The 26,859-nt window shown below is 39.2% G+C and overlaps 1 protein-coding gene across 2 annotated transcripts; it reads left to right on the plus strand.

Annotated features, from left to right (window-relative positions):
- Window positions 1-387: 387 nt before the first annotated feature.
- Window positions 388-26,859, plus strand: FAM76A (family with sequence similarity 76 member A). 2 transcript variants are annotated; one of them, XM_079153150.1, is made up of 10 exons: window positions 388-591; window positions 1,821-1,885; window positions 5,409-5,463; window positions 7,018-7,170; window positions 11,967-12,124; window positions 14,313-14,399; window positions 14,910-15,041; window positions 20,295-20,430; window positions 23,475-23,576; window positions 24,576-26,859. In XM_079153150.1, the coding sequence occupies exons 1-10, from the start codon at window positions 511-513 to the stop codon at window positions 24,660-24,662; spliced, it is 1,056 nt and encodes a 351-aa protein (XP_079009276.1). In that variant the 5' UTR covers window positions 388-510; the 3' UTR covers window positions 24,663-26,859. The 2 variants fall into 2 exon arrangements, with proteins under 2 accessions (XP_079009276.1, XP_079009277.1); XM_079153151.1 differs by lacking the exon at window positions 14,910-15,041 and having other exon boundaries at window positions 391-591; window positions 24,576-25,771.

The following is a 26,859-nucleotide window of genomic DNA, read 5'->3' on the forward strand; positions in this document are numbered from 1 at the left end:
AATTCCGCCCCTGGTGTTCCCAGAGGGCAGCTCCATGGAAACAAAAACATCACAACTCCTCGAAGGTATCGCGAGAAGCGCGGTTGCGCCCGCGGCCCAGAAGAGGCGGAGCGAGGGCGGGAACTCTGAGCGAAGTGGGAGGAGCCCGAGCGCTTCCGAGGTCCTGATCTGGAGACTGTCTCTCTCCAGGCGGCGCCCCCGCGTGACTGCGCTTTACATAATCGCGGTCTCGCGCGTCACAGTGGCGTACTCCAGTTCATATCGAATCAGAGTGGTCTAAAGCTTCGTGTTCCGCCCCCTCCTGCTTGATCGACGTCGAAGTGAACCAGTGAACGGGCGTCCAGAGCCCTGGTGCCCGCCCCGGTTCGCCCCGCCCGCCCGCGCCGGTCCGCGCTAGCCCGCCCTCCTGCCGCAGCCCGCAGCCTGCCGCCACCACCAGGTTGTGCCTCAGACTGTCAGATAAAGCGGCGGGCCGGGCCCGCGGGGCGGTGAGCACGGCCCGGGCCGGACATGGCGGCGCTCTACGCCTGCACCAAGTGCCACCAGCGCTTCCCCTTCGAGGCGCTGTCTCAGGGGCAGCAGCTGTGCAAGGTGCGCGGGCTGGGGCGGCGGCCGGGAACTGGGGACGCAGCAGGCGCGGCCCGGAACTCCCGGTTGTGCGGGACGCCAGGCGGGGTCCCATGGGCTGGGTGTGGCAGGCCCGCCTAGCTGAGGAGCCGCTCCCTTCCCGCGGGGGGCCGGCCGGGCACGTGGGGGAGTCCCGGGTCCAGTCCAGGCCCTCGCGACTGGCGTGTCCGGGTGCTTAGCAACCGCGGGGGATTGTTTTCCGACCCCGCGAGGTCGGGGGAGGAGACAGCGGATCCCCTACTTGCCCCTGACCAGCCACGCCGGGGATCCTTTTGGACTGCCTTCCCCGCCACAGCGATCACCCAGGTTGCATATCGAGGGAACCCCTGCTCCTCCTGGGTTGAACTCGAGTTGGGTGCTTACCATGAGGAGTGTCTAGAACTCGGACACCTCACGGGCACTCTTCATCCAGAGTCGAAGGTGGCGAGGCTATATTTAAAAAAGGAAAAGCCCCCAATCACGCCCAAGAATCAGGATGACTTTTAAGCATCTAGTTGGTGGCCTTCGGTCCTCACCTTAACCAGTTTTTACTTCTAAAGTCCCAGTGTCTCTTTTTAAAGTTTGCTTCATCCATCTTCCTATTTAAGGGAATAGAGGTGCTGTAAGGCAACAGTTAAAAGTCACCAAGCCTGCTGAAGGGTGATGTTGAGCTATCCTCACATAATCCAGAGTTTGTGTCTCTGATTGAAGTAAGTTATAATTGTATGTCACGATTGCCTCAGATGGCCATAATTTTCCTTTTGCCACTCCTGTTTACCAGATCTGAGAGAAGGCAAGCTCTTGAGTGCCCCTTTTAGCCTAAAAATTATATATGATTTTCATGAGGTTTTATATACATAAATAAAAATGATAGTAACCTACCACCTTCATTTCACAAGTAAGCCTGCTCAAAAGTCACAGCAGCACAAGAATCAACTAGAATCTAGAACTTGGGATTCTCAGTCTGGGGCTTATTCATACATACATGTTTGTTTTGCAATTTATGACTAGTACCATACAAATTTTTTACTCCCACATTAACAGCACAACAGTGATGCAAATATTACAGAGGAAGAAAATAAGGCCCAGAAAGTTAAGTGACTCACTCAAGCACAGTGGCTGTGCTAGGAATAGTACACAGGTCTTCTGCTTCCTACTGAAGGCTGTTTCCATTTGTGAGTGCCTTTTAAAATTATATCCTCATTTCATTTCAGGAATGTCGGATTGCACACCCAGTTGTGAAGTGCACCTACTGCAGGACTGAGTACCAACAGGAGAGGTAGAACTTTGGTTGACCATGAAAGATGTTAATAGGCTTTTCCCTCTTAAAAATCTGTGTTTGTATTTTATGTGCAGATTTGTAATTAATTTCATTGTAACGTACAGATCAGTAGTAAATTACATTTACAGATTCAAGTTTCCTGTTACATTGAATGGTGTATAATATGCATATTCTAGATTTTATCCATTGATTGCTTTTTTCTGTGGTTTTTTTTTTTTTTTTTTTTTTTTTTGTACTAGGGATTGAACCTTTGTTTGTGCTAGGCAGTGCTCTACCACTGAGCTGCATCCCCAGCCCTTTTCAATTCAATTTAATTTTTATTCTGAGATAGGTGGCACTAAGTTGCATAGGCTGTCCTCCAGTGTACAGTTCTCCGGCCTCCCAAGTAGCTGGGGTTATAGTATGTACCACCCTGCTTGGCCATTGCTGTAATTTTTAATTTTTATATACTTATTTTTTGTGGTGTTGGAGATCAAACCCAGAACCTTGTACATGTAGGTAAGCACTCTACCCCTGAGCTATATCCCTAGCCCCTGATTGCTTACATTTTTAAAGTCACTTAGTTTTCAGGTCCTTGATCATTTTATATTGTGGTTATGATCTTTTGACACTAAAGAAACCAACCCCATAACAGTAAAATGTGAGCCTCAATCCTCAAGCTCCAGTATATTTATGTATAGAGAGAGGATGAAGAATTTATAAGGTCAGAGAAGATGCTTTTGGAACTATGATAATCCTGATAAAAGGTTTGTTAGCCCTAGCCACATTTGAAACTCACACTTTCCTTATGTGAATCACTCTCCCTCTCACTCTCCTTTTGGTACTAGGGATTGAACCCAGGGGTGCTTTACACCCCCGGTCCTTTTTATTTTTTTGAGACAGACTCTTGCTAATTTGCTGAGGCTAGCTTTGAACTTGTGATCTTACTGCCTTTTCCTCCTGAGTTGCTGGGATTACAAGCTTATATCACCATGCCTGGCAAAATGCTCAAATGTTAAGTACGTCCTTCAACGAGTTTTACAAAGAGTAACCCTTCAACCTACAGAATGTTACCCTCATTCCAAGGAGTCCTGTCATGCTGCATCCCAGACAATCTCCAAAATTCCTGGGCAATCACTGTCCTATAGATTTCCATTTCTATGATAGATTAACTTCTCCTGTCTTGAACTTCATATAAATGGATCATACAGATTATACTTAGAGCTGTGTTTTAACTTTTACAGTTAGGCCTATAATTCATCTTGAATTAATTTGTATGTTAGGATGAGATATGAGCTTTGATCCTTAATTTACATCACACACACAAATCAATCCAAGATAGATCATAAAGGTCATCTTTTTTTGCATGTTTATTTTTTGGTACCAGGGATTGAACCCAGGGGTGCTTAACCTCTGAGCCACATCCCCAGACCTTTTTAAATATTTTGTCTAGAGACAGGGTCTCACTGAGTTGCTTAGTGCCTTGCTAAGTTGCTGAGGCTGACTTTGAATTTGTGATCCTCCTGCCTCAGCCTCCTGAGCTGCTGGAATTACAGGTGTGTGCCACCACACCCTACTCTGCATATTTTCTAAGGTATCAGGACTATTTGTGTATGTTGACATATACTCTGTGCCTTCATTAATAAATCCAGGTATAAATCTAAATGCTATTCAATACCATGGAATCACTGATGCTGACGTTCTTTTTAGAGATCCCTTTTCAATGTATTTCACTTTGTGGGTGTGTGTGTGTATTTGTGTGTGCCCCGTGTGCTGTGCTGGCAATTGAACCCCCTGCCTTAGGAATGATAAGTAAATACTATACCATTGAACCTACATCCCCTACACCTGTACTTCAATTCTTTTACTGCTTTTCTTCCTTTTTTTTTTTTTTTGCGGGTACTGGGGATTGAACTTTATGCATGCTAGGTGAGTTCTTTACTGCTGAGCTACATTCCCAACCCTTTTTATTTTTATTTTGAGACAGGGTGTAAGTTTCCCAAGCTGGCCTCAGCCTCTCGAGTAGCTGAATTGCTTGTGTGCACCACCACACTCAGCTTGAACTGCCTTCTTAAAGTGGCAGAAAATTGCCCTGCCCTGGAAAGCATTTTGTTTGAATATCTTATTTTAATTTAAGTTATCTATCTGGGGGCTGGAGATATAGCTCAGTTGGTAGAGTGCCAGTCTTGCATGTCCAAGGCCCTGGGTTCAATCCCCAGCACCACAAAAAAAAAAAAAAAAAGTTATCTAGGCTGGCTTTGAATTTGTGATACTTGGGCCTCAGCCTCCTGAGCTGCTGGGATTCCTCTGGATCTTCACGAGGCAAAGGATTTTTTTTTTTTTTTTGTCAATGCTTATTAACTCAGAGAAATCAGATTTTTTTTTTTTTTGAGTTCTGGGGATTGAACCCAGAGATACTTAACCACTGAACCACACCCCCTGCCCTTTTTGTTTTTTATTTTGGAATAGGCTCTTGCTAAGTTGTTTAGGACTTTGCTAAGTTGCTGAGGCTGGCCTTGAACTTGCAATCTTCATGCCTCCCAAGTCACTGGTATTATAGGTGTGTGCCAGCGTTCCCAGCGAGAAATAAGAAATTTTGATGAAATATTTGGCTTTAGAGTCTATTTCCCCACGGATTTTCATATGCTTTAACTTACAGAGGACAGCATAGTCAGACTGAGGTCAACATTGGATAGCAAACACTCAACCACTGGGCTACACTCTTAGCACTCTGAGTTTATATTCTTCTTTTTTTTTTAACTTTTTAAATATATAATACATACACATATTATAATGTAGATATATGATATATATATTAGTTGTTGATGGACCTTTATTTTATTCATTTATTTTTATGTGGTGCTGAGACTCGAACCCAGTGCCTCACACATGCTAGGCAAGTGCTCTACCACTGAGCCACAACCCCAGCCCTGAGTTTATATTCTAAATTCAAATACTTTATTCCTCACCTTAACCTGGTCAGTTACTCATCTGAAGTGAAGAGAATTAATTTATTTTCTGCTAGTTCATTTTACTCTAATATAATTTTTTTTTATGTTGGGATTAACCCAGGGGTGCTTAATAACCACTGAACTACATTCCTAGTGCTTTTTATTTTGAGACAGGATCTTGCTGAGTTGCTGAAGGTCTTGCTAGGCACTGAGGCTGGCTTCAAACTTGGGATCCTCCTGCCTCAGCCTCCTTAACTGATGGGATTATAGGCATGTACCACTGCACCCAGCCAGTCTAACATACTTTGAGAGTCTTTTCCATATGTGATAATTTTATTTACATGATACTTAAAGATGTCATCATCAGAAATAACTCATTCTTCATATTAACTGAAGACTTACTTGAGATAACAAAATTAATAATCCCATAATAATGAAAGAGCAATTGGCCAGAGAGATACTTGAAATTCAGTTAACCAGGTGTCCAGACAATATTTCACCTTGCCCTTAGCAGTGAGCCAATTCCTCAAAAGGAGGAATCCATTTTCAAATGATCTAAGAAAAACTTTGTCTTCTTTTTTCTTTAACAGCAAAACCAATACAATTTGCAAGAAATGTGCTCAGAATGTGCAATTATATGGAACGGTAAGTAGGATATCTCTGTTCCTAATAGTGAGTACCTGGTTCTTTTGGAAATTTGCCTTCTGTAGACTATTAATGTCATTAGAACATTTTCATTAGAACTAGTTATATTAATATAGCTAGTATCTCATCTTTTGAACTTATTAGTACTTATTATAATGGAGTTCTGTGTTTATAGTTACTCTGTCAGGATTGATTATAATTTTCCTTGAGTGGCCTTAGTGATCAGTATGGAAAGATGAGGCAAAAGATGACTTGACCTTTTTGTTAATAGTTAACTATTTATTTTGAATAATTATTATTAGTTTTTTTCTTTTTTTTGGAACCGTGGATTGAACATAGGGGTGCTTAACCACTGAGCCGCATTTCCAGCCCTTTTTAAAACTTATTTTTATTTAGAGACAGAGTCTCACTGAGTTGCTTAGGGCCTCACTAAGTTGCTGAGGCTGGCTTTGAACCCGTGATCCTCCTGCCTCAGCTTCCCAAGCCACTGGGATTACACCAATGCGCCTGACCTTATATTTTTTCCTTAATGTCAGTGTTCAGAATACTATTTCTGAGCTAGGTGTGGTGGTTCATGCCTGTAATTCCAGAGACTCAGGAGTCTGAAGCAGGAGGATGGCAAATTCCAGTCCAACCTGATACTTAGTGAGACCCTGTCTCAAAATAAAAAAATTTTAAAGGGCTGGGGGTGTTGCTTAGTGGTAAAGTCCCCCTGGGATCAAGCCCCAGTAACCCTCCCCATCCCCACAAAATAAAGAACACTGTCTCTGTGCAGGCTTCTCCTGATATGTTTATACACTGATGGTGGCAAAGAGGCCTTTTCAGAAATTTGGAAGCACTTGTCAGTTTCTCCAAAGTGCTGCTTCTGTTGAATTTCTCAAAGAAATCTCATCATACTTGCTGAAGGGTTTTTGTTATTTGTTCAATTATTTAAGAAAATCCTGTGAAGAAAAATACTTTTTAAAGTATTAAGAATGAGCTTCAGTGGCTAGGATTATAGCTAAGTGGTAGAGCACCTGCGTAGCATGTGTGCAGTGCTGGATTCGATCCACAGTACCACATAAAAAATAAATAAATAAAATAAAGGCATTGCATCCATCTACAACTAAAAAAAAAAAAAAAAAAGAAAAGAAAAGAAAAAGAAGAATGAGAATGAGCTTCAGATGACTTTAGGCCAGACATGGTGGTACACACCTGTAATCCCAGTGACTTGGGAGACTGAGGCAGGAGGATTGTGAGTTCAAAGCCAGCCTCAGCAAAAGTGAGGCATTAAGCAACTTAGTGAGACCCCGTCTTTAAATAAAATACAAAATAGGGCTGGAGATGTGACTCAGTGGTCCAGTATCCCTGAATTCAATCCCTGGTACTTTTCCCTGCACCCCCCCCACCAAAAAAAAAAAAAAAAAAAAAAAGAATGAATTTCATTTGGTCAATTTAAAAGCAAATTTATAAAGTTGGGAATATATTTTTACCTACCCTGTAGGAATTATTGCTTTACAAAAATGTACTGGTTTTTTATCATGTGTTGATTTGATTCCTTTTTTCCCCTTTAAGCCCAAACCTTGCCAGTATTGCAACATAATTGCAGCATTTATTGGCAATAAATGTCAGCGTTGCACAAATTCAGAGAAGAAGTATGGACCACCATATTCTTGTGAGCAGTGCAAGCAGCAGTGTGCGTTTGACAGGAAAGATGATAGAAAGAAGGTAAATATGTGTCTTTCTTGATCTTTTTTTTTCTTTCAGAGAAATTAAAGTGGGCTAATTGTATTAAAAAGACATATAACATAGAGAGTTCCTTTCCTGGCTTTCCTCTTGACCTTGAAGAAGATAATTAGACTGTTTAATTTATTAAATGTAAGCCATTGTATTCCAACATTATATAAGAATCCAAATTAGAGTGATCAATATCCCTGTAATTAGAATATTGTATTGTAGGTGGTAATTGGCAGAAGGCTGTAGAATTCTGTAAGGAGAGGTTTGTGACTTAAGTTAAGATAGAGTGGTATTACCAGTATTAATATCTGGTTCTTTAAATGTTTTTATATGTCGAAGTTGAAACTCACAAGAAGATGGTCTTATTATTGTCCTGCTTAAAAATTCCCCTGGTTTCTGGTTATGCTTAGAATAAAACTCAGACTCCTTTCTTGCCTGCAAGTGCCATAGCCAGCAGTCTCATCTCCCGTCATGCTTCCTACCTTTTCCCTTGTTCCATCCCTACTGGCTGCCTTTCAGTCCTTCACACATACTAGTCTCATTCCCTCACCATTGCCACCTTTAAGCTGGCTATTCTTTTGCCTGATGTGCCCACTCCACAGAGTTTCAACCTAGATGCCAACTCCTCACAGAGGCCTTGGTTTACTAAACTCCCACAATTATTTCTTATTATCTCTCTTTTATTGTCTTCATAGCATGTAACATTGTGGAAAATGATCTTGCTTATAAATAAGTGTTTGTCCATCCCGGCTAAAAATGAGGATTTTTTCCCTATCTTCTTGTTCCTATTATATTTCCAGAGGCGTGGCACATAGTAGATAATAAAACAATATTTGTTGAATAAAAGAATGTAGTACAGAAATTCTTTTTCAGTGGCCAAAGGTGCTTTTCAGAGATGCTTAGGCTTTCAAGGGCTGACAGTTGATAAACAAATATGTTCATTTATAGTAAAAGGATATAACTCTTCAGTGACCAGAGTACTCCTAGCTCCCTGCCAACTAGGGTACCTTTCTCTGCTTGGAGAAGCTGAATTAGTAATCAAGAGATAAAACTGTATGCTGCCCATGTCTGGCGGGCAGCACAAACTTTGCAGTCCCCCAAATCTGAGTCCCTTCCTACTCCTGGGGCTAGCTAAATGATTCTGGCAAGTTACTCTCATTATGCATCAATTTATTTATTTTTCTCAATAGGAATAAAAGTAGATACTTCACTAGGACCATGGAGTTATTTAATGAGATAGTTACATGAAACACTTAATTTTGAGCTGGCACATAACTCAAAAACAGTGCCTGTATTAATATTAATTAGTATAGCTAATTTAAAGAATCTGTTTATACTAGAATTCCTTAAGTTTATCCTTGTTAAAATCCTAAAGGTTTTGGATATTTTTAGACATGCTCATAAACTTTTAAGAGAGGTCTGTTGAACATCATGGCATGGCCTAAGATGGAGACTAAAGCTGGAGGATCACAAGTTTGCGCACCACCTGGGAAAACAGTGAATCCCATCTTAAAAAAATGAAAATAAAAAATAGAGAAGGCTAAACTCAGGGATTAAGAGTGGGTGCTTTGGGGCTGGGGATGTAGCCCAGTAACAGAGTACTTGCCTAGCATGCACAAGTCCCTGGTTTTGATCCCCAGCACCACTATACACACACACTGACAGAGTGGATAATTGAGACTCAGAATGCATGGGTTGAAATCTTGGTACTGTCAAGATTATTAGTTGTATGAATCTGGACAAGTTACAAGTTAATCTAATTGTGCCCCAGTTTCCTTATTTATAAATGCAAATGATCAGATCTCAGTGTTGTTACAAAGGTTGCATTATTATGTCTAAGTCCCTTAAAATGGAATCTGATACAGAATTAGCACTCAGTGTTTACATATATATATATAATATTTTTATATATATATATAAACTGTCTTCAAACTTGTAGTCCTCCTACCTCAGCTTCTCAAGTAACTGGGATTATAGGCATGCACCACCACACTTGGCAATAATTTGTTTTGTTTTTGTTTTTGTTTTTGCGGTGCTGGGGATTGAACCCAGGGCCTTGTGCTTGTGAGGCAAGTACTCTACCAACTTAGCTATATCCCCAGCCCAATAATTTGTTTTTGATATTTTAATTTTCAGGATTATTTTTTACTTTTTTTTAATCATCAGTGGACCTTTATTTTATTTATTTATATGTGGTGCTGAGAATTGAACCCATTGCCTCACACATGATAAGCAAGTATTCTACCACTGAGCCACAACCCCCAAACCCATCTTTTATGTTTAAAGTTTATTTTTAAAATTTTTTATTTTTGGGAGATACGGGGGATTGAACTCAGGGGCACTAGACCACCAAACCAGATTCCCAGCCCTATTTTGTGATTTATTTAGAGACAGGGTCTCAATGAGTTGTTTAGCTCCTCACTTTTGCTGAGGCTGGCTTTGAATTTGCAGTCCTCCTGCCTTAGCCTCCTGAGCTGCTAAGATTACAGACGTGTGCCACCATGCCCGGCTTAAAGTTTATTTTTAAAGGAGAGGTTTATCTGTGGCTCTCTGTGCAATTTCATGTTTAATGCTTATTTTCTTTCAGTAGAGTTGCCTTTTTTTTTTTTTAAATCCTTCTTTATTGAAAGCTCTTTCCTGGCCAAAGTCTTCTGTTGTGTTTTAAAATCAGGCCTTCAGATCATGTCCCATAACTATGGCATAAACCATATTGAAGTTTTTTTCAAAGTTCATTTGTTTATTTATAAACAAATAATCAAATGCCTATCATCTACCAGACTCAGTACTAGGTATTGGAGATACATTAATGAACTAAACAAATAAGACCTTATTCTCACAGACTTTATATTCTTGAATCTGATAAAGAGATGAATGAAGACAAAGAAGGACATAAATAAACATAAATTTTAGATGTAGGTGCCATAAAAAAATAAGAGTACTTGGTAAAAAAGTAAATAAGGTTAAATTGAGCAATCAGGAGATGACATTTGAGTTAAAACTAGAATAATGAGAAGATGGTAGCCATGGGACACTCTGGAGGACAAAGGTTCCAGGAAAAAGTACCAGCTATGCAAAGACCTTAAAGCAGGAATGAACTTGGCACATGGGAAGAACAGAAGGCAGAGTGAATAGGGGAAAAGAAAGAAAATGAGATTATAGATCAGGTAGAGGCTGTATTTAAGTCACATTAGCCATGATAAAGTTTGGATTTTATTCTAGATAAAAGGAGAAAATCTTGGGTTTTAAGGAAAGAATCTGCAATCACATTTACATTTATGAAGCCTTCTTTGACTGCTATGTAGAAATAGTTCATAAGGCCCCAGGAATGGAAGTAGGATGGTCCTTTGGGCAGCCCTTGAAGTAGTACAGATGAGAATGGCTTACCTAGAACGGGAGTAGTGGAGTTAGAAGGAAGAGGATAGTTTCAGACTGAGGGACTTGCTGATGGGGTATAGAGCAGAGAGACTTTTGCTGACAACATAAAGAACACTTTAAATAATGATGATGTAACAAGCCCATTTTCGAGATGGTACACATGATCTAATTTCAGCAATTGTAAATGCAGACTATAAAATTCTATAAAATATCAGCACACTGCCTTTCCAAACTGAGTAATTCCACCCAGCTCTACACAAATGGTTTTGCATTCCAAATGCTCCACAAAGGCATCCCAGCTTCAGAGGGTTGTGGAAGTCATATTCTGCTTTCCTAGCTTGTGCCTGGCTCCCTGGTGCACAGCTGCTTCTATTTAAAGGAATCAACTTTATCCACTTCAGATTGTGCTATGATAGGCTGCCACCAGGTACTGGAGCCTGGAAGCTACTCATCCATTGGTCTTCTTCTGGAGACATTATTTCCATCTCAGAGAGGGTATCCAGTATGCCATTTTGTGAGCCATTTGTAAGGTATTAAAACTGAAGTATGGGAAAGTTTGGGTACATGACAGTTCAAGGTTACACAATTTCATTTGGGGAGAATAAGTTCAAGAGATGTATGATATGGTGAGTGTAGTTAATAATGAATCTTATTCTTGAAAATTGCTGAGAGTAGATTTTTTGTTTTTGTTTGGTTTTGGTACTAGAGATTGAAATTAGGGGGCTTTATTACCACTGGGTTACAATCCTAGCCCTTTTTATTTTTTGAGACAGGGTCTCACTAAGTTGCTTAGGGCCTTGCTAAGTATCTGAGGCTGACCTTGAACTTGCAGTCCTCCTAACTCAGTTTCATGAGTCATTGGGATTACAGGTGTGCACTACCATGTCCTGCTAGATTTAAGTGTTTGCACCGCAAAAAAATACATAAGGTAATATCTGTGTTAATTAGCTTGATTTAGCCATTCCACAATTTCTATACATTTTAAGACTACATGTTATACATGAAAATTCATACAGTTTATTTATCTATTTAAAAAATGAAGTACAGACTTTGTATTTCATCCTCCGTCTTTTCCCTACTGAGTATTCCGTAATGAGGGCCATGGAGATATTTGTGTCTTTTGAAATTCTTGTGGGAACTTTGCTCTTGTCTGTGTTTGTTAGGATGAAGAAAAACAAAACATAAAAAACACATAAAAGTTAGAGGCTGTTTTTACTAAGCAACTCTTATGTTGGCACCACGGTATTTATGTCATTAAATCCTTGCAGCAACCCTCTGTGACTTGCCCAAGGTCGCACAGCTGACAGGTGGGAGAGCTAGAACTTAACCCAGAGGTTCTAGCTCCCAATGCGCATATTCTCAGCCACTGCACTACATTTTCTGTTCTTTATCTTTGTCTCCTTTTCTTTCAGGTAGATGGGAAATTGCTGTGCTGGTTGTGCACACTTTCATACAAACGTGTCCTCCAGAAGACCAAAGAGCAAAGGAAGCACCTGAGCAGCTCTTCTCGTGCAGGCCACCAGGAGAAGGAACAGTACAGTCGCCTGAGTGGTGGCAGCCATTATAACAGGTAACCCCAGGTGCATGAGATCGGTCTAGAGGTGCTAGGTAAGTGAGATGTCAGGCAGTCAGGGAAGATACCCTCTCGTATCTCGTAGTTTTCCTATTTTCTCTTTAGTGACAAGCCTCTAGGAAGAAACATTTGTCATATATTATAATTCCTGTATCTTCCAAGAGCCAGGGAAATTTCTTTCTTTTTTTTTTTTAAATTTTTTAATTTTTTTAATTGAGCTACATCTCCAGTCCTTTTTATGTATTTATTGTTTATTTTAAGACAGGATCTCACTGAGTTGCCCAGGCTGGCCTTAAAACCTGCACTCTTCTTGCTTCAGCCTCCTGAGTAGCTGGGATTACAGGCATGTTCTACTGCATTTGGTGCACTGTAAGCTGCCAGAATTTCCTGATTTTTGTATTGTGTCTTAAAAGTTTTGTGGAACTTACTCTTCCTCACATGTGGTATGCTTGTCACCCTTTGAGTGGGTTTTTTTTCTCCAGAAGGTTGGACATTTCACTTCCTGAGGGATGCAGCTTTTAAAATGTGTATTTGGGGCTGGGGTTGTGGCTCAGTAGTAAAGCATTACTAGCATACATGAGGCCCTGGGTTCGATCCTCAGCACCACATAAAAATAAAATAAAGGTATTGTGTCCACCTACAACTAAAAATATATATGTTTTAAAAATGTGTAATTTGTCCAGGAGAGTGATAGATATCTAGATTTGTTAGGGTGAAATCTAGTAAAAAAATGTCCTTCCATTGATGCCTTAACCTTCCTGTCAGAGTATCTGTCATGGCATTAAGAGCTGTGGCTGTGGATTGAATCCTGGCTCTGCCAAGTTCTCTGTGGGAACCTTGGGCAAGTTTTCTCATCTGTAAAATAAAGGAAATAATAGTACTATCTCATGGGGTTGCCGTGAAGATAAATTATATAGTGCATGCACAGTGATTAGTTTTATAACTGGCACATAGGAAGTATTCAGTATATTTTAGTTATTTTTTATTATTACCATCATGACTGTTTATTCAGCAGGCATTAAGTACTCTAATGGACCAGAGGCTCTGCTGGGAATACAGAGGTGAATAAAAGAGTCATGCTGTTCTCCAAGAGTATGCAGTCTGGTAGAGAAGACAGATTTGTAATCAAATCAATGCGGTCTAATGTGAAGGGCACCACAGTGGCAACATATCAAGATACAAGCATGAGAGGCAGTAGTAATTATCTGTCTCAGGAAATCAGGCAAGGCAGGCTTAGAGAAGAACTGGTAGATAACCGGATTTTGGGATGAGTTGGATCATCAGATAAGGACTGGGTAGTGGCATCCTAGGCTAAGGGAATAGCATTTGCAAAGAATTTGAAGTCCTTCTACTCTGCTGGAGCTTGTGATTGGGAGTTAGAGAATAAGAAGAAAAGGGATCCTGCAGACCTGATGAGGAGTGTGGAAGTTGGGTTAGTAGGAAGCCATTGAAGGGATCTGTGGATGGGAGGGACCAAATCTGCATTAAAAACAACCTTGATTGGTGCCGAAGCATTGGAAGTGAAAGGGTCTGGGGGCTACTTAAGAAGCTTTTTTTTGTGAGAGTCCCAATAAGAGAAGTTACATAAGAAACTTACCTGAGCCAGGTTGGCACATGCCTGTAATCCCAGCTACTCTAAAGGATGAAGCAGAATTGCAAGTTTAAGGACAGCCTGGGAAACTAGGGAGACCTATTTCTTTTTTTTTTTTTTTTCCTTTTCTTCCTCCTCCTCTTCTTCTTCTTCTTCTTTTTTTTTTTTTTGGTACTGGGGATTGAACCCAGGAGTGCTTAACCACGAAAGCACATCCCCAGCCCTTTTTAAATTTTTTATTTCGTGAGTCTTGCTCAGTTGCTTAGGGTCTCACTTGGCTCACTTGGTTGACTCAAACCTGTGATTCTCCTACCTCAGCCTCGTGTATTGCTGGGATTACAGGTGTCCACCACTGCACCTACCGGGAGACCCTATTTGAAAATAAAAAAGGATTAGGGTTGTAGCTTAGTGGTAGAGTACTTGCCTAGCATGTGTGAGGCCTTTGGTTCAATCCTAGTACTACCAAAAGAAAGAAAATAATCTCTTGCACAGAAGAGCTACCATCTTGCCTTGGTCCAATAGACAGATTTGCATTGTGGTGTCTTATTAATCTTTGATTTCTAACACGTGTTTCTCTATTTTTGCCATTAAAAGCCAGAAAACACTTTCTACATCTTCAATTCAAAATGAAATCCCAAAGAAAAAATCCAAGTTTGATTCAATCACAACAAATGGAGACAGGTGAGCCAGTTGGAGTATGTGTACACACACAATTGAAATGCATACACAGTTCCTAAAACAGGAATATGTTTTATATTGTACTTTGGAGCTAGCCTTCAGCTGTCAGTGAACCATTGAGGGATGTGATGTTATAAACAGCAGTACTGATATCAATCGAATCTTATTATTTAGACATTAGAACTTGTAAATGGATTTAACAGCAGTTGAATACTGGAGTTCACTAACTCTCCTACACTGATTCTAAGAACTCAAGAGCTGAGTTTTTTCATTGTGGTCTGTGCCTGTAGACTCCTCCAGGCTGGGTAGGAGTTGGTTTCCAGAGGCAGAGCAGGCTCAGGTGGAATTAAGGCAGTGTTTTGTGAGGGGTAATCCATACTTACTTAGCATTCAGAAAGCCAGCTCAGTGCAGACACTGGATCAGAAGAGAATGAGATGCATTTAAATATTTTGTTTTATTTCCAGCCTGTCAAATGCATATTTTTATTCTTCACTTTCCTCTCTCCTTCTCAGCGATGCTTCCTCTTACGAGCTGCTTTGTCCTAATATCCAGAGCGCCCCGTCCGTGTTGGTGCAGTGGGCTGCTTCCCAACAGAGTCTTGGGGTCAACCATTTTCCTGTTCCTCCAGGCCTGGGCATCTTGAAGTGAGATCACCTGACACATTCCCTAAGTCCTTGGAATCATCTCCAGGCTGAACATGTCTCCCATTCACAGTTCTCTCTCCCAACCAGTGGTCGATGTGGGAACAGAACCTCATACAGGCTCACCAGGGCTAAAGTTATTTATCAGAATACAAAATATTTACAAAGTTTACTCTTTCCCACTGCCTTTTTCATTAAATTTATTTTAGACTCTACCAAGATAGTGTCTTTTTACAACTAGTTTGATTTTAAATTTTTTCATTTGAACCATCTAGAAACGTGTAACTTAAATGTTCTGATTACATGAGTGAAGAAATCATGAAGACCATCTTTTTGATCAGTTTTTCTATTCTCTGAGCAGTTAGTCTGGCCATTCTGAAGAAGCATGTGAGGCAAATAGTCTATCATCTCTGTTGTGCATGACCCTGCAAAAATTACTTAAAGGAATGAAGTTGTTTTTGTTTTTGGAGAAACAGGGTCTCACTACATTGCCCAGGCCTAAATGATCCTCCCACCTCTATGTATAGAAGCAGGGCATTCAAGCCAAGACTTATATCTTTATTTTTGTATTTATTTTTCTTTTCTTTCTTTTTTTTTAAAGGCCAATACCCTTAGAGTTTTCATTTCTTTTTGTGCTCATTTATGACCCAGGTTAGATTTGAATGACTTTGAGAAAGCTCTTCCATGCTCTGTAGTTTAACCAACCAGTCTAAGTTTATCACTTAGTAGCTTATTCTGTTCTTGAGATATTACACTGTTTTTGCTGTCCATTGCCATGGATACACAAAGCTAAAAACTCCATCTCTCTGTTCAGACTATTTTATTGCATCTAGCCACCAGCAATGACAGCATCATGTAGGATGCTGATTCTTGATTTAGGTACATGATCTTTTATGATGCCTTCTATAAAAGATACTAAAAGATCATTTTCCCCTAAAATGAACATACTAATTGTTTAAAGTGTAATTTAATCTCAAAAATGAAAATTTGAAAAATTTTTTCTGTTGCCACATAAATTTACATACGTACGTTAAGTTCCATTTGAATGTTCCTACATTACCAGTCTTAACACTCTATTTCTCTTATTTGTATTTTTTTTTTTTTTTTTTTTTTTGCGGTGCTGGGGATCGAACCCAGGGCCTTGTGCTTACAAGGTAAGCACTCTACCGACTGAGCTATCTCCCCTTTTTTAAGAACATTCATAGCACAGGATAAATTACATTTTGCTATCTTGTTTACTTTTTAATGGGTTCTGTCCTGCTTTTAATTTATTTTGAAAATAGCATTCTGAGCTGGGTGTAGTGGTGCACGCCTATAATCCGAGCAACTCAGTAGGCTGAGGCAGGAGGATTGCAAGTTCAAGGCCAATTTCAACAATTTAGAAAGACCTTATCTCAAAAAATAAAAAGGGCTAGGGATATAACTTTGTGGTGGAGTGTCTCTGGGTTCAGTCTCTAGTCACAAACAAATCTAAAGCATTCCAACAGTTCTTCGTTTTTTTAAGTCATACAAATCAAAAAACTTTGAACTGTATACCTATATACCAAGTATTATCAGTCAAAATATCTATTGTTTACCTTCCTCTCAGTTTTTAATTAATCACAAACCACTTTTCTGATCCCACTTTTAAAAATATTCATATACTTTTTTTTTTTTTTATTTTTTTTAGTTGTCAGTGGACCTTTGTTTTATTTATTTGTTTATATGTGGTACTGAGACTCGAACCCAGTGCCTCACACATACCAGGCAAGCCACAACCCCAGCCCAAATATTCATATACTTTTAAATTTATGTTTACTCTTTAATACTTATCCTTTATGTCTTCTGTAAGTTGCTTCTTAACTTTTCAGTGATCTTTCTGTACTACCACATTTTCCTCTTGTGTTTATTTAGTACCAAGGCATATTATTTTCTCATCTTATTCTTTACCCTTTAGCCTCCTATATTGTACAGACAGCACAAATTACCTTAACTTTCTGTAGTGATTTCGTAATTATAAGACTGGTCTTTTTGTTTTTCAAAATTTAGTCTCCTCACTATTTCTAATTTGTTAAAGTTGTAACAAAACTTTTTAATTTGAGATAATGTCTAGCCTGCCTGCCTTGAGAAAATGTACCAGCTATTTTTTAATCATATTTATTTATTGTTCCATAGGAAATTTTTGAAAAGCAGTTCTGGGTAATGGGTGGCCCTGAGACACACCTTGTTGCTTATTGTTTCTAAAGAACCTTCTTTTCCTTGTAGTTTCCATTTTATTCTCCCTCCAAAATGTGCCTGAAACATAGGACTTCTATGGCATTTGAGGACCAATGTACGTGGTTATAGGGAGGCAGGTTTTGGCTCAACCTGAGGAAGATTATTCTTATATATTAATAGCTTTTGGAAAAGACAAATTTCATGGAGAAGTAGTGAGCTCCCTGTTGTTGAAAGTATTTGAAAAGAGACTGGCTATTCTGTCTTGCTAACCTAATTTTCTTTTTCATTTCCAGCAGTTTTTATTGGACCAAGAGTTAGAGTCAGATAAGACCCTAACACAGGATAGACAGGACTGGTTTCGTCACAATTTACTAGTAGGAGAGGACGTCACAATTTACTAGTAGGAGAGGAATTTTCTCTCAAGAAACAGAGCAGAGCATTAGGAGCCTTGAGGACAATGAAAAATTACTTGCACTACTTAACTCATTACTCTGTTTCATTCATTTCTGTATTTGTGGGTTTATATAGATGATTGGGTTGAGGAAAGACAGGTCCTTGGTAATACAGAAATACTTGTAAAGCTGCATATATAAGGATACTTCATATCTGAAACTGGTAGAGATTATCATAGATCTCTTTGCATGTCTTTTTAATTCTGCATTTACTTAAATTTTTTTTTACTTGTTTTAATTAGTTGTACAAGATTGTAGAATGCATTTTGACACATCATACATAGATGGAGTATAACTTCTTCCGGTTGTACATGATATAGAGTTACACAGGTCATGTAATCATATATTCACATAGAATGATAATGTCCAATTCATTCTATCATTCCTACCCCATTCCCCTTCCCCTCCCCCTTCACTCCACTCTGTCTAATCCAAAGTACCTCTATTCTTCTCCCACCCTTAGTGAATTAGCATCCACATATCAGAGAAAACATTTTCATCCTTTGGTTCTTTGGGACTGGCTTATTTCACTTGGCATAATATTCTCCATTTCCATCCATTTATAAGCAAATGCCATAATTTCATTCTTCTTTAAGTCTGAGTAATATTCCATTGTGTATACATACCACAGTTTCTTTATCCATTCATCTGTTGAAGAGCACCTAGGTTGTTTCCATAGTTTAGCTATTGTGAATGAGCTGCTATAAACATTGATGTGGCTGTGTCACTATAGTATGCTGATTTTAAATCCTTTGGGTATAAACCTAGAGATGGGTTGACTGGGTCAAATGGTGGTTCCATTCCAAGTTTTCTGAGGAATCTCCATACTGCTTTCCATAGTGCTGCATTTACTTTTTGTTATCCAGTAATTCTGTACATGGATCACTTTGTGAAAGCATCTGTTCATTCTTCCTCTGACATTCTTCTCATATGCTTCATGTAGACTGGAGTGGGGGACAATGTTCTTATCAATGAAATGTGTCTTTCAGTTCTAGCCATAGAAATGTTTGACTTGACTTTTATGAGGAAGTGTGTGCCGTGGTCAGGCTTGCTATTTGAAGTTTCTTCCCATGGAGAGAAATGCTGGTTATTAGATGTGGTTTAAGATACAAGAATGAGCTAATGTAGTGGTGTATGACTGTAATTCCAGCTATTCAGAAGACTGAAGCAGGAGGATCTCAAGTTGAAGTCTAACCTGGGGAACTTAGTGAGATCCTGTCTCAAAATAAAATTTTAAAAAAGAACTGGGAGCAGGGAGGCTGGAGTTGTGCCTCAGTGGTAGAGCACTCACCTAGCATGTGTGAGGCACTGGGTTCTATCCTCAGCACCATATGAAAATAAAGAAAATAAAGGTAATGTATCCATCTACAACTAAAAACATATATATATATGAGAGCTGGGGATGTACCTGAGTGGTAGAGCACTTACTTAGCATGCATGAGGCCCTGTGTTCAAACTCCAACACTGCAAAAAAAAAACAAAAAAAAACAAAAAAAAACATACAGGAAGAACCAGGAGAACCATAAATTCTTGCTCTATTGACAAAGGAAATTGATTTATTTTACTTTATATTTTTGAAATTATTTATTTATTTATTTGGTACTGTGGGTTGAACCAATAGGCACTTTACCACTGAGCCACATTCCCAACCCTTTGTTTTATTTGATTTTTTATTTTGAGATGGGCACTCTTAAGTTGCTTAGGGCCTCACTATGTTGCTGAGACTGGTATTAAACTTATGATTCTCCTGCCTCAGCACCCCCAGTTGCTGGAATTACAGGTGTGCAGCACTGTGCCCAGCTTATTTTTTTTTAAGTTAATTAATTTAGTGCTGGGGATTGAACCTAGGAGCACTTTCCCACTGAGCCACATTCCCAGCCCTTTTTATTTTTTTATTTTGAGACAGGGTCTCATTGAGTTGCTTAGGGCCTCTCTAAATTGCTGAAGCTGGCTTTGAACTTGTAATCCTCTGCCTCAGCATCTTGAACCACTGGAATTATAGTGGTATGCCACCAAGCCTGGCCTCTACTGAGACTGGTTTTGAAGTTGTGATACTCCTACCTCAGCCTCCCCAGTTGTTGGGATTACAGGCATGTGCCACCATGCCCAACTCCTTTCTATAAATCTTAGTTTTTCACAAAAAGAATTGACTGGTACAAAATGCATCTTTTTATCAGAAGCCACATCTCTTCACAATATATGCACTTAAAATTTACCCTCTATCCAGAATTCTAGGGAAGTTTCCTAATCACAAATGTTATGGCTCTTTTCAATGGTGAATCTTGGGGACCTTTAGTGACCCTGAAGCAGTATTCAAGGCTGTTAGAATGTGGCATTTTCTTTAGTCCTGAATTTGAGAGAAAATGCTGCAGGATGCTGCTGTGTTGTGGTTTGGGTTGGTGTCATTTTCTGATGACCACCTAACGTGTGCAGTTCCAGTTCAGCAAATGCTGTAGAGGCTGATGTGTATGGAGTCATGTGCTCAGTGCTAGGAATTCACATAGTTACTCCCCCTTGAGGAGCTCATAGTGGCTTACCTGTATCCTCAGGTAAAGAAAAGTGTATCCATCCAAGTTATGATTTTTTGCCCCTCCATTTTTCTACTCAGCTTTTCCCCAGACCTGGCTCTGGATTCACCAGGCACTGACCACTTTGTCATCATTGCTCAACTAAAAGAAGAGGTAGCTACTCTGAAGAAGATGTTGCATCAAAAGGATCAAATGATCTTAGAGAAAGAAAAAAAGGTATGGTTAGTTAACACTTTCCAGACCAGAATGATGTAGGGGTAAGATATGGGACATAATGATAACTCTATTTGATATTTATTGGGCACTTACTATTGATGCTTTGAGAGAGAGCTCCCATGGCAAAGTGGGATGTCCTGGAGAGAGACTAACCATTTTCCAGTACAACTCATGGATGGCATTACCTTGGTCAACCGCCTTAGCCCAGCGGGTTCAGAAAGCTGATTTTTCTTAGCATTAAGAAGGCAGTTCCACTTCTCAGAGAAGATATTTGTTAACCAGGCTAACAGATGATGTATAAAACCACAGTGTCTACTTCTTAATTCACAGTGGGACATGTAACAGCATACTACTATTCTCAGCATGAACTACCTTGGACACTTGTAATCAGAAGATGCTGAATGAGCATGGAGTTGGGATAGGAAATGGTTTATGTAATTGGAATATTTAATGCTCTAAGGCTAAAAGAGTCTGATGTCTCTATTCCTCTTATGGGGATGGCTATGTCTGTGGCCAGTGATACTCAAAAAGTATGAGGGCCAAGTCTCCTCACTCCCTGAACAGTTCAGGTGAGCCCTCCTCCATGACTCCTGCATCACTGCTGTAGTTCCTTTACTAAGTGACCCACTAAAACACATTAATACCCTATCAATACTTAAGTGTTAATATTCTATCTTCACATTAGAATATTTTCTATACTCATATTTCTAGTAGCTTTATGTTAATAAGACCAGTTTTATTTTGGTGTGAGAGTCATCCTGCCTCTTTTTTTTTTTTTTTTTTTTTTTCTTGGCAACGGAGATTGAACCCAGGGATACTTTACACTGAGCTACATCCCAAGCCTTTTATATTTTTTATTTTGAGACAGGGTCTTGCTCAGTTGCTGAGGCTGACCTTGAACTTGCAATTCTTTTGCCTCAGCGTTCTGAGTCCCTGGAATTATAGGCATGCACCACCATATCTGGCTGGAAGGGAGCATTTGAATTCCTTGTCCTAATTTGTTGTTTATTATTATTTTATTTTGAGGTTCTTAGTATCTCATTTTGTGGGGGCAGGGGGCAGGAATACTAAGGAATCAAACCAGAGCCTCATGCATACTAGGCAAGAGCTCTACCACTGAGCTACATACCCAGCCCTTTTTATATTATGTTGAGACCGGGTCTCCCTAAGTTGCCCAGGCTGACCTTGAACTTACATTTCTCCTGCTTCAACCTCCTGAGTAGCTGGGATTACTGGCATGTGCCATTGCACCTAGCTAAGAGTATCTCACTTCTGCCTTCATAACAAAAACTTTTACTGTATGTTGACTTTGAGCCTAGTTCTACTCTAAATGCCTTTACCTGTTAACTATCCATATAACAAGTCTTTCAGGTAAGAATTACCATAATTTCATAGGTGAAGAATGTTTCTGCTACTTCTTCTCTTAGGGCTCCAATCACCTCCCATGGTCTGCTTTGTTTTTGTTTTTTGTTTTTGTTTTTCCCTATGACTATGTGTTACTTTATACCAAGTTCAGAATGCTGTGATTCATTCTAAATGACTCACAGACATTTACAATATTAAATTATTTTTTTGTTTTTCCTTTTTTTTTTTTTTTTTTGAGATGAAGTCTCTCTATGTTGCCAGGGTTGGCCTTGAACTTCTGGCCTCAAGCACTTGCTTCCCAAGTGCTAACACTATAGGCATATACCACCACATGCAGCTTATAATGTTAAATTCTTAACATGTATTTTTTCATCTGATTTCTACCTCATTTTATAGATGAGGTAACAGACTCAAAGAAGTTAAATAGTGTGTCTAAATCACAGTTAGTAAATGGCTGAACAAGGTTATGAACCCATTACCCATTCTGACTCTTGTTCTTTCTAGTGTGTTAGACTACATCTTGCCAGGTAGAGATTGATGGGAGGACACCCATATTCTTTCAGCTTACTATGTGATTGGCAAATGAAAGTGAACCCAAGTATATTCTCTTCATGGACCAGATCAGAATGGCACATAATAAAACATTTGCAAAATTGAGATAAAATGAACACTTGTTTCTACTGCTTACAAAATTGGATTTTTGAAGGGAGCAAAAACAAATAGAATGTTTCTCATAGATTCCAGGGTTAAGGGTACATTCCCTAGCTTGGGACAGGCTGTTCTGTATCATGTCTGCCTTTTTTCTTTTTTAATTTTTTTGGCTGATTGGGACAGGGACCAGGATTAAACCCAGGGGTGATTAACCACGGAGCTACATCCCCAACCCTTTTCTATTTTGAGACCGTATCCTGCTAAGTTGCTGAGGCTGCCCTTAATTTGCGATCTTCCTGCCTTTGCCACCAAGTCACTGGGATTATAGGCAAGTGCCACCATGCCTGGTCTGCCCGCCTTACTTTAGCCTTCTGTCACTCTCCAAGTTATTCATTCATGTAATCTCTCAATTATCTCACACACCTCTGGCTATGCCCACACCATTGCCTTCGCTTGGATACCCTTCTTACCTCATGTGCCTGTTGCTACTGTACCTCAAACTCAAAATAATCTTTCTGACTTAGATGTCCCTTCTTTGTGTTCCCTGAATAACACCTCAAAATAAAAAGGGCAGGGGACATAGCTCGGTGATAGCGCACTTAACTAGCATGCATGAGGCCTGGATTCAGTCTCCCGCGATGGGGGGAAGACATGAAATCTTAAAAACCTGCTGGTGGTTAAGTATCAGAAATATTAACTCAAAGCAGGACTTGGTGACACATACCTATAGTCCTAGCATTTAGGAGACTGAGGCAGGAAGATCATTTCAGCTCAGTTAAGGGCCATCCTGAGGAACAGTGAGAACCCTATCTCAAAAAAAAAAAAAAAAAAAGAAAAGAAAAGAAATGTTAATTTAGGATTTTGTATAATTTTCAGGAAAGCTTTAGAAAAAAGTAGGATACTCTCTGGTATGGATCCCCAGGACAGCCATAAATTTATTAATTTGTGTGACCATTTAGCTCTTTGATACCAAAACATTTCTCATTACACAGAAATTTCTTCTGGTCACTTTTCATTTTTTCCTTTAGATTACAGAATTGAAGGCTGATTTTCAGTACCAGGAATCTCAGATGAGAGCCAAAATGAACCAAATGGAGAAAACTCACAAAGAAGTCACAGAACAATTGCAGGTGACTGCTTATTATGTGGTATCTGGTATACTTGACTGAGTGTATTTTAAGTCATCATCTTTTAGATTTCTTTTTTTTTTTTTCCTTAAAGATTGGCATATCCCATTAATTTCCCTTTTAGATATCTTTTATTATTTTACTCTTGGATGTATGCTAATCTTTTCCTCTCAGAAAATTTATAAATGTGTTCCTTGAGTTTTGAATGTGCCAGATGTTATTCCAGATGTCTGAATTATGGACTCTTTTTTTTTTTATTTTTATTTTTACAGACTGCATTTTGATTCATTGTACACAATGGGGTATAACTTTTCTGTGGTTATACACTGTAGATTCACTCCCTTTGTGTAATCATACATGTACATAGAGTAATAATGTCTGTCTCAATACACTACTTTTCCTTCCCCCACCCCCTCCCCATTTCATCTACACAATCCAACATTCCTCCATTTTTGTCTTACCCCCACCCCCATTATGTATCATCATCCACTTATCAGAGAAAACATTCGGCCTTTGTTTTTTTGGATTGGCTTATTTCACCTAGCTAGACTCTGGTTTAAGCAGCTTGTTAAGGCACTGCATGGTTGGTTTGTATTGCATAGAGCATCCTTTTGTAATAGTGGGTCCCCAGAGATTGAGACAAACCGATTAACCTCTAGCAAATACTTTTTTCCCTGAACCAAGTGTCAAGCCCTAGAGCTTTTTTTTTGCGGTGCTGGGGATTGAACCCAGGGCCTTATGCTTGCAAGGCAAGCATTCTACCAACTGAGCTATATCCCCAGCCCCCTAGAGCTTTCTATTATTTGTTTTTTTTTTTGTTTTTTTTTAAACCTCTAGAATGGTTCATCTCTTCCTGACCCTCTACATTATCTGCCTTCATATCTGCTTGGAAAACTTATCCCATTACTAATTATTTATTATCTATTAAACTTACTCTGCATGGAAAATATATTTTTTCCCTGATTAAACATCCTCTTACACTATTTATTTATTTATTTTTAGGCCAAAAATCGAGAACTCCTGAAGCAGGCAGCTGCCTTGTCCAAGAGCAAGAAGTCTGAGAAGTCAGGAGCTATAACCTCTCCTTGACAGACCACAGGAGGCTCCTTAGCAACAGCGATGGGCTCATCCTGGGTTAGGGTTGGAGACCTGGCTGTTCTCTGGGAATTGCAAACTTTCATAAGAAATCTCTATTTTATTACAGTTATCCTTCTTTGTGCGATTGCAGTGAGCTGAATGGAAACACCTAGTTTGTGCTGTGTTGACTGCATGCTTGAGTGTTTGGGATTTCAGGTTTGTTCTCCTTCTCTTTCTCTCACACTGCTCCTTCTGTGTTTTTCTTCCTCCTCTACCACCTCCTTCTCTCTTCTCTCCCTTCCCTTCCCTTCTTCTCTGTGTATTTTGGTTCTACTCTTCTTTTTGTGGTGGTCACTGCTCAGCGTTATGTGCAGAATGATTTTTTTATGTCCATCATTGCATCCTGCCATACCCATGAGCAAATAGTTTAGTATTAATTGTATATCACTGCCACCCTCTAACTTTAAAAACTGCCACCTTTTGGTACAATGAGAGAGGCTTTCTCTCTCCAATAAACCTTTTGCTTCAGGGTATACTTTTGGGTTTTTTTCCAGGTATATTATGTATGAACTTTGTACTATGTATAGCCAGAGTTTTATTTATTTTTTAAAAAAGAAACTTTTTCTTGATAAAGGAATAATGGTAGCCTAGCTAGTTGTTCTTGTAAAAGCGATGCCTCTTGGGGGAAAAAAAAGTCCTATTCTCTAGCTTTTAGTAAATGAATCAGATCTCTTTCTTGTTACCTTAGAGTCTTAAAAACCAATTGCTAAGGTGAAATATTTCAATGTATAAGTATGGAGTTAAGTGCCTTTTGGAGGATTTCTTGGAAGAACATTCAAGGAGATACTTAAGGGAGATTGCAAAGATTTTAAACAGTCTGTCTTTTTAAGTAAGGGCAGAAAGAAAGGTTGTCCAGGTTATACTGGACACTTCCCTTCCCCACCCCTTTCCTTATTCTTTTATGTAATTGATTTTAAATTCTCACACTGCCACTTCTTAAAAAAAAAAAAAAATACCCTTTACTTATATCAGTTGTCATACTGGGCTATTATTATCTGAAAACATTTTTCTTTAACAGGAGCAGATTCAAAATGGTTGAACTATAGGACATTCTAGGATCAGTACAGATTGCTCAAGTATGGACTGTGTGTCCAAATGGGAGAAATAATATCACTGTACTTTTCCTGTTTGTCTTCACCTACCCAGCCTGTACACTCCCTGCTTTTAATGGAAAGGTATTGAATACATGTGCTTCTCAGAAGCAGCTTGGCCTCAGCCAGAAATTTGTGTGCCCTGTCTTCCCTTCTTGACTCAATAGGCACATGGATTCACTTTTCCAGAAAAGGGGTTAGATATGTATTTCTAGCCATACTCTCAGGTCCTCTCTGTGGTCTTTTGAAATAAGTTGGGGCTGTGTAGTATGTGCCATGAAATAATGAAATCAACTACCTTGGAATCATTAATGCAGGGGGGTTACTAGAGTTAAAGGTAATTGTGAGGACAGATGACATTTGTACCTCAGTCTACCAAAATTATAGCAGTAAATTTGGCTTATTAAAAACAGATGTTCTATAATCTGTAAGAGCATTCTCATAAGTGGAGCCAAGCACATAATTGGACAGAGATGTGGAAAGAGTGGCTTCCTTCTGATAAGAGATACAGTGGACCATGTTGCTTAGATATCACCCTGGTAGGGGATGTAATTTTCCCTTCTAAGCAAGGGAACTGCAGTGCTAAATAGTTTTGTAACTTTTTGAATGAGAAACTTTTAGGTAAAGATAAACTGTCAGATAATATTTTTTAGATGCATTTGCATTGGCTATGGGGAAAAGATCGAGAAAAATGACAGTCATGGTTTTTTTTTTTAAATTTTAAAGACTGAGAAACTCTGTTATCTGAAGTATGATAATATAAAAACCATTTAGTTTTATACTAAATCTTTTTTTAAGGTCTTGGCATTTAATATAAAGCAAACCCACACATTTTCTAACTTTCCATAAGTTCTTAAAAGGGAAAGAAGAGTCCTCAGTCTTGAAATTTTAATTTTTAAAAATCATGACACTGTTTTGCCATGAAATTGAGTAGCTAACTTTTGGTAACACCTTTTGTTTCTTTGTATGTTTGTAATAATGGACATTTTAAAACAGGAATGTTTTGGTTTGTACAGACTTTGAAAAATGTGTGTTAATAAAAATTCATATTGACTCAA

The sequence above is a fragment of the Sciurus vulgaris genome (assembly GCF_902686455.1).
Source record: "Sciurus vulgaris genome assembly, chromosome: 1".
Lineage (NCBI taxonomy): Eukaryota > Metazoa > Chordata > Mammalia > Rodentia > Sciuridae > Sciurus > Sciurus vulgaris.